The 14,579-nt window shown below is 34.7% G+C and overlaps 1 protein-coding gene across 5 annotated transcripts in view; it reads right to left on the bottom strand.

Annotated features, from left to right (window-relative positions):
• Window positions 1-14,579, bottom strand: part of erc1b (ELKS/RAB6-interacting/CAST family member 1b) — a 307,170-nt gene that overhangs the window by 132,748 nt on the left and 159,843 nt on the right. For all 5 annotated transcript variants that reach the window (XR_015942247.1, XM_088649956.1, XM_088649957.1 and 2 more), the window contains one exon: window positions 9,653-9,813. Coding sequence is in view for 4 of the 5 variants with exons in the window: in XM_088649956.1 (XP_088506082.1) it covers window positions 9,653-9,813 (161 nt within the window). In the remaining variant the exon portion in view is untranslated. The remainder of the gene's footprint in view (window positions 1-9,652; window positions 9,814-14,579) is intronic.

Genomic DNA, 14,579 nt, shown 5'->3' with positions numbered 1-14,579 from the left:
GCTTTCTGGTACATGAGCGATGGGGTCGAGGGCCATTATATGCTGTTTAAAGTCTAATCGCTGCAGGGCCCGCTTGGCCTCTCACACACGTCCAGCCTCATTGGCTCCATGCTGTAATAATCCATGTTCACATGCTTGCTAAGATCTCCGGGCCAGGCCCTCATGGCCCCTGACTGCTTCAGCCTTCTTAGAAGAGATCATGTCAGATTCTCTCTCTCCTGCCACCCAGACACCGCCGACAAATCCGGCCCAGCACCCCTAAGAGCGTTACATCAAGGCTGCCAAGACCGGCTTGCATGGGAGAGTTAAGTCCGTTGTGTTATTACACCCATTATGGCGACTAAATCATACCACCCACTGAACTTGGTTTTTTCGGTTTGAACAAAAGCATCATTCACAACAAAGATGGTAGCGTTCACAGATTACAAATCTACAAAGGCAACATTTCTGCGATTTTCATCTTAAAACAATAAAAGCAAAGCAATGGGAAACAAATCAAACTTCCTCGAAATGCTCTTTTGATGATGCTAATCAGTTTTTTTTATATTGCATACCTATCAAACCCTGTGGAAGCCAACTATTTCACCCCAGCTCTCATTTTTGCTTTGTTCGGTATAACCGAAGCAAGCAAAGATCTCTTTAAGCAACCAAACAAGCTGTGAATCAGATGGGTGAATGTGACGAAGCATTGTTGGGTCATAATGTTTCACGCTGGACTTCAGCAGGTTTGTTTTCTAAAGCCTTCGTCCCTGTAATGAGCCGACCCGTCATGAAGCCATGGTGCTAACACGGGCAATTAGCAGCTTCACCCTACCCTTCGAATGGAGAATTTGTGGGCAGCCGATAACCTTGCCTTCACCCCGTGTCAATTTAAACACCTTCGAACACACTCCTCACACACATGCACTTGTGCTCAAACCTTATAATTGGACTCCCACCTGAGATGAAAAGCTCCGGCTGTGACTAGAGCAGGGAGTTGTTGGGATTTTTTTTTAAAGTGATATTGATCTACCACACCAAGGGCAAGTGTTTTAGCTGGAGTCCATGGAGCACAAACAACCCCATACACACTCCGTTCTCACTCTGACAAGCTCTAATCTTATTGATAATTCGAAAGCAGTTTCGTGGGATTAGGTTAAGTTTATACAAAACAACAATTTAAGTACTGAGACTGTTTAAGTGCTGTTTTTCTATACTAGCATCTAGGGATCTACAATATATCTGCTTTTGCACTTAGTTTTAATGTTATCATTTTGTTATTGGCACTATAAAAAACATCTCACTAAGAGTCTGAAGACAATTAATGATGGGTTATTCTTGAGATGCTAGAGCAGGGGTGTTTAAACTCGGTCCTGGAGGGCCGGTGTCCTGCAGATTTTAGCTTCAACTTTCGTCAACACACCTGCACGGATGTTTCTAGAAAGCCTAGTAAGATCTTGATTAGCTAGCCTAGATGTGATTGGGGTTGGAACTAAACTTTGCAGGACACCGGCCCTCCAGGACCGAGTTTGGGAACTACTGTGCTAAAGGAATGATGTCAAATAGCAATTTTGTAAATAATTTTGTAAAAAGGAAGATTTAAATGTTTCTAGCCACTACCTTGCCTTTTTTTTCTGCAATAAAAATCGATATTCTTTTGCAACATATCAATATCAAGACTTACATTTATCAGAAAATATATTGATTAATAGCTTTTAACTATAACACATTATTATTAATCATTATTATCCAAAATTTGCATATCAGCGCACACATGTAAATGAATCCTCAATGTTTTCTAGAGTTGCAAAAAAGACAATTACTCTATGGAATAGGGTTGGGTCTATCGCTGATGGCAGATAGACATCACGATGCAGAGCTGGCATCACAATCCTTTGCCTCACCACCGTCGCAGCAGCAACCCGCTCGCGAAAAATACACACTTAGGCCCTGTTTACATTGATAAGTCTTAGTATTAAAATGGCATTTTAGAATAAAAACGATCCACGTCCACACTGATGTTTCATCTAGCATTTCTGAAAAAATTTCCATGCCCACTATACCACCGAAAACGCACATCTTGTGACCAGACACACACTTTAGCATGCACTGCAGTGTATGAGCACGTCTGAGCTCCAGGCAGTCAGCGGGTGCTTTGAGCACAAAACCCCAGAGAGCAGTGCACGTCGGACAGTTTATCAAGGATGTACCGCTGGATCGCATCTCACTATAGTTGTTAAATATGATATTGAATTAATCTGGTCTCAATCTAACGACCTTTTAGTCTTTTGACTCTATCAGGTAAAGTGTCACAGCGTCAGTACACTGCTTTAATCTTTCGCTTTCACACTTGTACTTAATCATTTTAGCGAAAACCTCAGATGCTGTTGATTGGTTGCTGTTGGTTGTGCACGTTTTTACCAACCAAGTTTGTCGACATCATTATAACGACACAGATCACTCTGCCTATTCATGCCCGCGGAAAAAGTGATTGACAGGTGGTAATTTGAGTGTAACTTATCTTTATTTATTAATGATTTGGTTATGGGTAAAACAAAGACCATGCAGGTCAGGTAGTTGAAACGGTAGGCTATAAATAATTAATTTACCGCCACCTACGACGATGATGCCATCGTCCATCACAATGTTTTACATTAGACATCGTACAATGTCAAATTGGTCGACATCGCCCAACACTACAGTGGAATACAAAGGAACCCATAAATGCATAAGCTAAATAAATCATGGGTTCTCTCCAGGTGCTCCGGTTTCCCCCACAGTCCAACGATAAGCACTATAGGTGAATTGGATTAACTAAATTGGCCATAGTGTATAAATGTGTGTGAATGAGTGTGTATAGGTGTTTCCCAGTATTAGATTGCAGCTGGAAGGGCATCCTCTGAGTAAAACATATGCTAAAATAGTTGGTGGTTTATTCCTCTGTGGCAACCTCTGAAATAGAGACTAAGCTGCAGAAAAATGCATTAATTCAAGAATGAATGAATGAAAGAATGAATGAATGAGCCCTGAATTTGTTTTCAGCATGGAAAATCAACTCTAAAAGGCTAGACAATTGCTTTACAACGTCTAGTTTGAACATTTTAATATATATAATAAATATATAAAATAAAGAATGCATTCAAATGAAGTAAATTAATGTTACACACCTCCTACATACACCACATGAAAGCAAAAACTACAACATGGGGTTTTATGTGCTGATCAGATGGTCTTTTCCGAGTGGCTGGATCTTATTGTGTGCACCAGATTTTTTGGGAAAACTAACCAAGAGCTTGTGTTTCTCAGTAAGACCTAAGCAAATAGCCATGCAGGTGGTGACAGCTCTTTTCAAGTCCTAAAATACGGACAAGTGGCTTTGAGCCTTTGAGCGAACATCTGAGGAGGGCCTCTTCATCAAGATCAAGCCCTCCATCATCATCCACCTCTCAAGTGGGAGCTCCAAAACGTCCAGCTCTCCCAAACAACTGCAGAAAGAAACTTAAACATTTGCTCAAAGGGAGACGACTGATGTCTGCCTTGTGGTTTAGCAAGCTGAGAACGTGAGCCGGTGGAAGCAGAAGTGTACGGGAGATGGAAAACCATATCAAACGCTGGGATATCACCGCATCTCATATCCAGCGGTACGGGGGCATTTAAACTGTGCTAAATGGAGAGGAAAACGTGAGGATGAGATGGTGTGTGCTGGAGATCTCATTACCGCCTCAACCCCATCGCTCTAAATCATAAGCTCATTCTGCAAAACAAGCCTGAATGTAAGTACCACACTGCGTACAGCACCGTTACATTCATAAACCTCGGCGCCAACACAGCTTGAATCCACCTCTATGCATTATCGAAGAACCCCATTGACAGGCCATTTGGATTTTTAATTGAGCGATGACCTCATAATGGTCTCTCCTCACAGTTGGGTTACGTTCGGTGAGTTTTATCTGCATAATGACATCATTGCGGTCTTCATTTGCCTTGGTGGTTCACAAAAGCTTTAACATGGTGTTTAATGACCTCGGAAGTCACATATTATACTAATTAAGATCAGTTCACAAACAAGTATCATTGTTCTAGGGCATCTAACAACCAAATGAAATGCAGAAATGTAAAAATACTGGGTCCCACTTTATATTAAGTGGCCTTAACTAATATGTACTTACACAGGAATTAATAGTATGTTATAATGTACTTATTGTGTAAATACATGCATTTACTGTGTACTTATGCTTGATTAAATACATGTATGTAATTACATCTGTAATTAACTTTTGTAATTACATTTGTAAATACACTGTTGACCATCCCTTACACCTTAACCCACCCTTAAACCTTCCCATGCCACCAAACCTGTCCATAACCCAACCTCTATCCCAACTCAAAAGCACCCCAAGTATTCGCAAATACATTATTAACACAGTAAGTACATTGTATTTATTTCCTGATGTAAGTACATAGTAGTTAAGGACACTTAATATAAAGTGGGACCAAATACTGTTTTAAAATGATTGTCAGTTGTGAAATCTCATTCAATATTTGCATATTTAAATTTCTTTCTTTATTTTGCATTTTAAAATTCACAAATTGTGTATTAAAATGTATATATATATATATATATATATATATATATATATATATATATATATATATATATTAAAATAAATATTACACATATCAGAAGCCTTGGAATGTACAGTGCATCATTTTATTTAGCTTTTTTCATACATTTTTCTGCCACACTATATGGAAAAAGAGCAGCATGAACATTCTGCTAAATATTTTTATCAGTGTTTCACAAAGAAAACCACAAAGTTTTATATATATATATATATATATATATATATATATATATATATATATATATATATATATATATATATATATATATATATAACTATTAAGCTAAAAATCTGAGTTTTTGTTAGGACAACCTAATTGTTTTTTGTTCAATACGCTTAAAATTGTAAATAGCTAGTAAGTTAACTCAATTACTTCATGTTATGGTAACACAAATTGATTCAATAGGACCTAGCAATTTTTACAGGGCATATCAGAGGCCTTGGAAATGTACAGTACATCATGTTTTTAGCTTTTTTTTTATACATTTTTCAGCCTCACTATGGAAAAAGAGCAGCAAGAACATTCTGCTAAATATCTCTTTTAGCGTTTCTCGAAGGGGAAAAAATCATAGAGTTATACATTATAGAAAATTGTGTATAATACACATTCAAAATTTTTTTTGTTTTTGTTCAAACTAATAAGCTAAAATTCTTGAGTTTTTTTTCAGAACAGCCTAATTGTTTTATTTTCAATCCACAAACTTTTTTAAATAACTAACAAGTTAACTTAATTCCTTCGTGTTATGGTAATACAAATTGATTCAGTGCAACCTAGCATTTTTACAGTGCATACCAGAGACCTTGGATTGAACAGTACATGTTATTTAGCCTTTTTCATAAATGTAGCCTCACTAAAAGAGCACCATGAACATTCTGCTAACTGTCTCTTTTAGTGTTTCATAAAGAAAAAAATCATAGAGTTATATATGTATATATTATATTATAAAATTGAGCATAATACACATTTAAAAAATTGTTTGATGTTTGTTTAAACTAATTAGCTGAAACAATTCTTGAGTTTTGTTAAGGACAGCCTAATTGTTTTATGATCAATGCACTTAAATTTGTAAATAAATAATAGGTTAGTTAACTTAATTCCTTCATGTTATCGTAACACAAATTGAACCTAGCAATTTTTACAGTGCATATCAGAGGCCTTGGAATGTACAGTACATTATGTACAAAATGAACATTCTGCTAAATATCTCTTTGTGTGCATCACAAAGACAAAAGAAATTAGTTCTGTAGCAACAAAATGGATAGTAAATTACGCCAACCACTGTAGCATTCTGAGATAGCTATTATTTCAAACTCAGCCTGGAAAAGGGCAGAAACACAATACAAACAAAACTGACTAAGACTTTGAAAAGGTCCCTCTCAAGCCATAGCACAACAGAGTTCATAAAGAGTAGCAATTCTGCCTTTTTTTAGACGGTGAGGATGGAGAAGCAGCCCAAAGGGTCGATGTCTCCACACTGCTGACTTTAAACCGTGCGGTCGGAAGTTCAGCCCGAGGAAATAAATAAATAAAAAAAGTCTGTGACCTCTGTGTCTGCTATTTTGTGTTTTTCCTTCGAAATTTTAATGAGTGGTCCAGTTGGTTGTCTGCTGCCAGCCGGCGGGGCCCCTTCAACAGCATGAGTCTACTTTCTCCGGCCCGACCGCATTACGCTCATCGCCAAAACAGATCGAAGACCACCTCTCTTCCCCCCATCCCTATCAGAGCCTTATTTTCACTCAAACACAAGGCTTTTTTTGTAAATGTGTGGTTAGCGAGAGGCCGGAGGAGATACACAGCGCTCCCTGTCTCAGTTAAGCTGACCTTCTGGTTTTAAAAGCCAAATTTGGATGCAGTGGGGCCCTGCCTTTCTTCTCTTATGGGAATCAGTATACGCGGCATTCATTTAAACACATTGCACCTTGATAAAAACCCCTCAACCTTTTATTTCAGAATCCACTGCTAGCTTCCCTTTAGCAGGCATGCAGAACAGCATCTCTGAAAATAAAGCTGACAATCAAATCACCACATCAATCCAGAAAACACAGAGTCCTTGAAACTTCAATTCGGGCTCATTTTTACAAAACCATCATTATTTTGAACTCGCTTGACATTCAATCAAGGACAATAGTCTTGTGAGGTCAATATACAGCCGAGGATGTTTAAAAGGGCCTCACAATCACAGCCTGTGATGCATACAAAATGTTTGTAAAATCTTTCTAAAGCCATTATTATTGTCTATTAACAACTTAAAACAAAAACTATTACTTTGAATTAGGTTTGAATTAAGTGGAAGGTTTTCAGCATATATGAATTTGTTTTAATATTTATGATTTTTTTTTAATAAATTTTTTTAATTAATTAATCACATTTATTAAATATTACATTCGTACACATTTAATATCACTCATTTTTTGCAACCATATTATTTGATGTAGAGGATGTTTAAAAATGAAAAATAAGCAAAGCTAAATTAAATATGGCACAGCCTGCATGGGAAAAAAGCAGGGGCGTTTCTCAGCATCTCAGTGTGAAAACGACAGTATCTCACCAAAAACAATACTGCTACAGCATTTATTAGCCTTGATGGCAACATCCAAATACAATTTACATATATGCTTTTTTCCCCAAAACAATTTAAGTTATAATTGATCAATAATGTTTAAAGAGCATAAACTAAATTCTTAAAACATTACCAATGTTCTAAGACAATGAATAAGATTGCCTGTTGAAGACTTTCAGTGTATTAAAAATTGTATAAATTACCGGATTTACCAGAATTACCCAGATTTTAAACTGCAGTGAACTAAAAATATAACATCTTCACAATGATTCACAATGAAAAAGACTATAATAAAAAGACTGAAATTGTTCAAAATAAATTAATTAATTTAAAAAAATTGTAATGTTTACACAACAACAACAATTATAAAGCAAAATAAATTGGTGAAACTGGAGGATTTAAGTTGCATTTCAACACAAACATTTAACCCAACTATCGGGCTTGTGCATACTTTATTCAAATTTGTGTTTATCCAAATTTGTGTTGAAATAACCCAGCATTTCTAGACAATTGTATATTGATAACCAACAATAGTAATGAAAAGCAATTATCAAAATTATATAAAAAAAAAAAAAAATATATATATATATATATATATATATATATATATATATATATATATATATATATATATATATAAACAGCTAATCTAAATCCACACCACCTTGAAGAGCTTAAGCATTTATAAGCGACAAAACTACAACACAGCATGATACTTATAAACATAACAGTGTTGTCCAGTGGTGAGAATGCTAATATAGTTAAGCCTTTAGGGTGAAACAATACAATTTACCTCAATATCTTTTAAATTCACAGTAAAATTTATTGATATACTGAAATACACATCATTGAACACAGACATCACCTATATGCTAAATAACTGCAGGTTAACTATGTCTATATACAACTTTAACTGTTAAAAGCTATTAATTACTAGTTATTTGGTTAATGTTTAGCAAATAATAAAGCTATGGAAACTATAACCTTAACTTTTCCTACTTTGATTGTAATACAATAATGTGGAACTTTTGTAAAGCTGCTTTGAAACAAATAATAATGATTGTGAAAAGTGCTATGCAAATAAAAATGAATTGAATTGAATATATACAAATTCTAAGGCTGAAACTTTTATCCCAAGAGCCCAAACCCATCTGAGTTACATCAACTAAAAAGTGAATTTCTGCAACTTCTCTTTAAGCTCAGGAATCCTTGAAGACCCAGCCTCACTGAATCCTGATTTAACTGCAGTATGGAGACCTTTGACCTTCTATATTCCCCTAGTCCTTCTCTTATCTCCTTTTAGAGTTAGGAAACACTAAAGCGAAAGAGCGTCTAAAAACCCTGTGAGAGTCAGTGAGAAAAGACAAGAGAGAGATCAGAGAATGATGGGGGTCCTTGGATTCTGCTGAAGTGATTTGGTGGAGATATGAGCCTGTAGGAGCTCAGTGGAGGATGAGGGAAAAGACTGAAATCAAAAAGAGCTCAAAGAGGCATTCAGACTCCCTGCCAGACTCTGGCCATCCTCCTGCACTAGGGGGGAATACAGTATATATACATATATAATGTACATATTTATTGTCTGTGACCATTCTAACCATTCTTTGCCTTTCAGATATTTTTCTTGGCTTACACTCTCAGAATTAAAAGGTACAAGAGCTGTCACTGGGGTGGTACCTTTTGAAATGGTACAAATTTGTACCTAGTAATACCTTAAGGGTAAATATTACTACCTGAAAAGTACAAAAATGTAATAAACATAATAAAATATACTTTTGAGGTACCAATATAGACCCTTTAAGTACAAATGTGTACCTTTTAAAAAGGTACCACCCCAGTGACAGCTCACTTCCAAAAGTGCACCATGTCTTTCCTTCACAAGAACTGTTCCTATGGCTTTCCATTATCTTACTATATTTCTAACTGCGGAGATAAAGACTTTAAACTTTCGTGGTTGCATTTTGCATCCTTCTCCTAATTCATGTTGGTGAATTATCCTAGTTTTTAGGTCATTAGGAAGTTCTTTTGAGGTTTGGTTCACAAAAAGGAGGATCACATCTAGCAATCTTAGATATCCTTTTTCATGATTGGTTGCACTTGTGTTAGGATTGTTCATGTTCACTGAGTCACTCAAATCAATATTGTGTTGTAATCAACCAGCATTAAGCTACTACAGGTTTTGAAATCCACACAAAAGAGAGGGTGCCCAAACTTTTGCACAGCCTATTTTTCAGTTTCAATTCAATTTAATTTCACACGTCAATACTGCTACACTACGTATTTCTGTCTAAAACATGATATTATCTAGCTTCCTCTATGAATCGAATGTCATTTGACTGTGATCTTCTCTTATAAAGATCCCTTAACTATGCCTTAAACTTTTACATAAAACTGTAAATAAGTAAATAAATAAACAAATAAATAAAAGCAGGAAGGAAGGAAGACCGATTGCAGGCAAGGCGAGGTAAAGGATAGGAGTAAAGGTCTTACTTCATCTCCAGCACCTCCTCCAGGTGCTTTCTGCGCTCGGCCCTCAGCGTGGTCAGGTGCGACTCCTTCTCCGCCAGAGACTGCTGAGTGGACGACAGCTTGGCCTTCATGGACTCCAACTCCTGCTTCACCTTTTCCATGGCGGCCAACAGCTCCTCCATCTGTCCATGCAAACACACACACACACAAACATAAACTTGTTTGTGCTGATGAACAATAACACAGCAACAAACAAGCAGAAGGACAAAATCATAATCCCACAGAAGCATGTCAGATAAGACCGAATGTAAACAAATATGTTGAGAGAACACACAGCAGGACAGGAGCGAAGCACACGGGGACACAAATGGATCTGTGCATGGAAAATCGGATGGATAAAATGAGTGTCCAAAAAAAGAGATTAACACTCATAATCCATTTAAAATCTGTATGCTATTTTAGCCGTTTGACATTGCTATTTTACAAAATAGCTTTAATATTTACAAGTAAAACCGCAATGTGTCTGATCAGCAAGTTCACATTAACCAGTGAAAGCAGTAAAATGAGTAATAACAAATTATATTATATTTTATACAGTATAATGTTAGCATATTTTCCCATGGTATTACCACATTTACCTCATTTTTATTAATTGATTTGATGAAAAAAGACATACAACTAATTCATTTAATTTATGATGCATTCTTTTTCAAAAAAAAGTCAACAATTTATTTATTAAAATTATACAAAATTATTGTTAAAATGTTTAAAATGTTAAAATGATGTAAATAATATATATATATATATACTTGCGATCAGTTCATGGGATTAGTCAGTTCAGCGATTTGAATCGTGAAATGTGATTATCGGCTGATACAAATCTCCGGCCAATCGATCGAAGCATCCCTGGTTAATATATTTTCAAAAAGTATTACTACATGGTACTACATTTACCTCTTTTTTAATCAATTAATATAATAAAAAAAAAACATACAATTAATTTTCACTTAATTTATGATGCATTCTTTCTCAAAAACAGTCAACAATGTATGAAGCCTATGTTGCCAGAGTACAGGTTAAAATGCATTTAATTTAAATAATGTATATAATAAGTAATAAACAATAAGTTAATATATTTTCAAAATGTTTTATCGTAAAAACGATATTACGGTTTACATTAAGTTAACTGGATAACTATAGCTAACTCAAACGATATATGATAATTATTGCAATAGTAGCATAATTGCTTTAATACAATTCAAAAATAGACATTTACAATTTTTATTACTATAAATTATTATTATTATTATTATTTTTATTATTATTATTATTGCTGTTATTATTATTATTATTATTATTATTATTGCTGTTATTATTATTATTATTATTATTATTATTATTATTATTATTGTTGTTGTTGTTGTTGTTGTTGTTGTTGTTGTTGTTGTTATTATTATTATTATTATTATTATTATTATTATTGCTGTAATTATTATTATTACTATTATTATTATTGTTGTTGTTGTTGTTATTATTATTATGGCTGTTATTATTATTATTATTATTATTATTATTATTATTGCTGTAATTATTATTATTACTATTATTATTATTGTTGTTGTTGTTATTATTATGGCTGTTATTATTATTATTAATATTATTATTGCTGTTATTATTATTTTTATTATAATTATAATAATTATATATTATTAAAATAAGTTATTTTCCTACTGAAATTAATAAAAATTTTCAGTTAAATTAAAAATATTTTGGTTAAAAATAGAATTAAATAAAATGTATCATATACAGGCTGTTTTTAAACTAAAATAAAATAAATAAAATATAAATAAAATAACGAAAAAATGTGAATATCTAACTCACTGATTAAAAAAAAAATCTTATTGCATTATGAGGGATAAAATCATGTAAAAAACAATGCGAAAAATAATAATCGAGACATTCACACAACATACGGCAGGTGAGACAGAACAAGAAAAATGTGAGCAGAACTCCAGTGTATAAACGAGCAGGCCAGATATATTAACTACATAACTTCATGATGAGGTTAGTCATACATCACATCCCCAGAGTTATTTCGCTCCGTTTTGTTTTTGAAAAGGTGGATGTTCTCCGTTTCTGACTGTGATTTTTCTTTCCTCCGCTCTCTCCGTTTCCACATCATGTTTATAACTGGAAGTAACAGGAGCGAGTGAATGAGGAGGATAAATCAAGTGGCGTGGCAGGTTTATGTATTCCATGGAAGGCAAGGTTTAGCGACTTGGCTCAAAGCGGTTCTCACAGCCTCCTCGACCGCTTGCGGTTCACCCCGGGTCCCTCTGAAATCTCTGCGAAACTGCGTAGGCCTCGGGCGGCGATCTGTGCAGTCTCCTCCGTCTGTTCTCTGTGTTTATCCATCATTCCCTGCTCTGCGTTTCGTCAGCTTTTGTTCCATCCATATTACAGACACGACTGCGGAGATTCGAATCCAAAAATAGTTCACTGAAGAATCCTTTCAAGCTTGAAGATGCAGCAAAGATGTGAAATGAAATGATTCAAGTGGCTGTTTCTTTTTTAGGTCTTATGAAGTCATACAAAAGCTGTTAACCAATCAGTTTGCCTCTCCAGTGATCTGTTAATTCTTAAAAAGTTAACTTAAAAGTCAGTTAAATCTAAGTTAAAAAGCAGGTTGATTCAGGAAACTAATCAGATCAAATCAAATGATTTTTATTGTCACATCATCAGAAGCTAGTGTAGCCTACTATGATGAGTGACAAGCTTAGGTGCCGCTTCAGACAGTGCAAAATACAATAATACAACGATCAGTTGTAAATGAATCAGGATTAACTGGTTCTCTTAAAAGAACTGACTCCAAAAGATTAAATCATTCAAGAAACAGTCAGGAATTTCAGTGAGTTCAATTGAGGAATGAAGAGTGATATTTCGCTCCAATGCCCTATAAAAATTGAGGTAAACTTGAGTTAGGTAGGAGGTCAGTCTGACTCAGGAACTAATCAGATACATTTTGTGAACAGAACTGTCTGATTCAATTAAAAAAATTGACTCAAACGATTGATTCACTGACAGGGAATTCAGTGCGTTCAATTCAAGAACCAAATCATTCTGATTGAAGAATGAATCATTCAATAAAATAAACCGGATTCATCAGTCCAATGAAAAGAACTGCCTGAAGGCTAATTCAATCATAAACCAGTGAAGACTGAATTTACTCAATCAGTCTGTTTCATGAATGAATCTTTCAGCTTTTTTAATGACATCAACCGATTCACTGATCAGATCAAGCTCAAAAGAGTGAAGTGAAGTGAACTTAGGAATCAAGTCAGCATGACTCATAAATGAATCTTTCAGATCCAATCTGTAAAAAGGATTAACTCAATCACTGATAAAAGTCAAGTCAAAAGACTGATTCATTGATAAATACTGCAAAGTCAGTAAACTCAATCAACCAATTTACTGATAAGATTGATTAACAAAAACTAAATCAATTTTTTTTCTAAATCAATCGATGCTTTCAGTACATCTGTTTCATTAACGAATCAAATCTTTCAGATTAGCTTGGTGAACAGGATTAACTAATTTTTATGAAAAGATCCGACTCCAAAAAAGTGATTCATTCACAAATCAGGCAATAAAGTCTGTGAACTGCATTAATCTTTCAGGAATATGTTCAACCGATTCATTCAATAACGAACTGAAGAGTGATATTTCGCTCTAATGGCCCATCAACTCGTTTTGCTGAAAAATTATGCTAAACTTGAGTCAAGAAGAAGGTCAGTCTGATTCAAGAACTAATCAGATACATTTTGTGAACAGAATTGTCTGATTCAATTAAAAGAACTGACTTAAATGATTGATTCACTCATAAAACTGACAGGGAATTCAGTGGGTTCAATTCAAGAAAGAAATCATTTTGATTGAGGATGAATCATTCAGATCGATATCATAAACAGGATTCATCAATTCAATGAAAAGAACTGCCAAAAGACTGATTTAATCATAAACCGGCAATGAAGACTGAATTTACTCAATCAGTCTGGTTCATGAATGAATCTTTCAGCTTTGTGAATGGCATCAACCGATTCACTGATCAGATCAGGCTCAAACGAGTGATTCACTCACAGTGAAGTGAACTTGGGAATCAAGTCGATATGACTCACAAATGAATCTTTTAGATACCATCTGTAAAAGGATCAACTCAATCTCAATCACTGATAAAAGTCACGTCAAAAGACTGATTCATTCATAAATACTGCAAAGTCAGTAAACTCAATCAACCAATTCACTGATAAGATTAATAAACACTAAATCAATTTTTTTTTTTTTTGCTAAATCAATCAATGCTTCCAGTTCAACTGTTTTATTAACGAATCAAATCTTTCAGATTAGCTTGGTGATCAGGATTAACTAATTGAATGAAAATATCTGACTCCAAAAAAAGTGATTCATTCACAAATCAGGCAATAAAGTCTGTGAACTGCATTAATCTTTTAGGCCCGCTTCAGGAATATGTTCAACCGATTCATTAATGTGACCCGAGTCAAAAGAGTGATTCATTCCTAAATTTGGCAAGGTAAACTGAAATGACTCGCTCGGATTCATGAATAAAACGTTCTGTGAACAGAATCAACTGAATGAAAAGTTTCATTCATAACCGGACATTACTTTTATATTATATCCTGAACACACCAAAGAGTGATAAAGCAGATGTGGTGATTTTCTGTGAATAATTACTTCGCTTCTTCCCTTAGACACGGAATATAACACACAAGTCCATTTTAAAGATCCTCTTACACTAATTGCACATCCTCTTAAACAGCCTTAGCGCTCATTCTCTCACTAAACATTAACAGTTCACCCTTTCCAGAGCAGAAAGTAAGGCTAAATGATGACAGTCTTCAGTTTTGGGTAAACTACTCCTTTAATAAATCCA

Source organism: Danio rerio, chromosome 4, assembly GCF_052040795.2.
Source record: "Danio rerio strain M-AB ecotype USA chromosome 4, GRCz13ab, whole genome shotgun sequence".
Taxonomy (NCBI): domain Eukaryota; kingdom Metazoa; phylum Chordata; class Actinopteri; order Cypriniformes; family Danionidae; genus Danio; species Danio rerio.
Note: the sequence above shows the minus strand (reverse complement) of the source record. Positions and strands in the feature narration are given on the sequence as shown.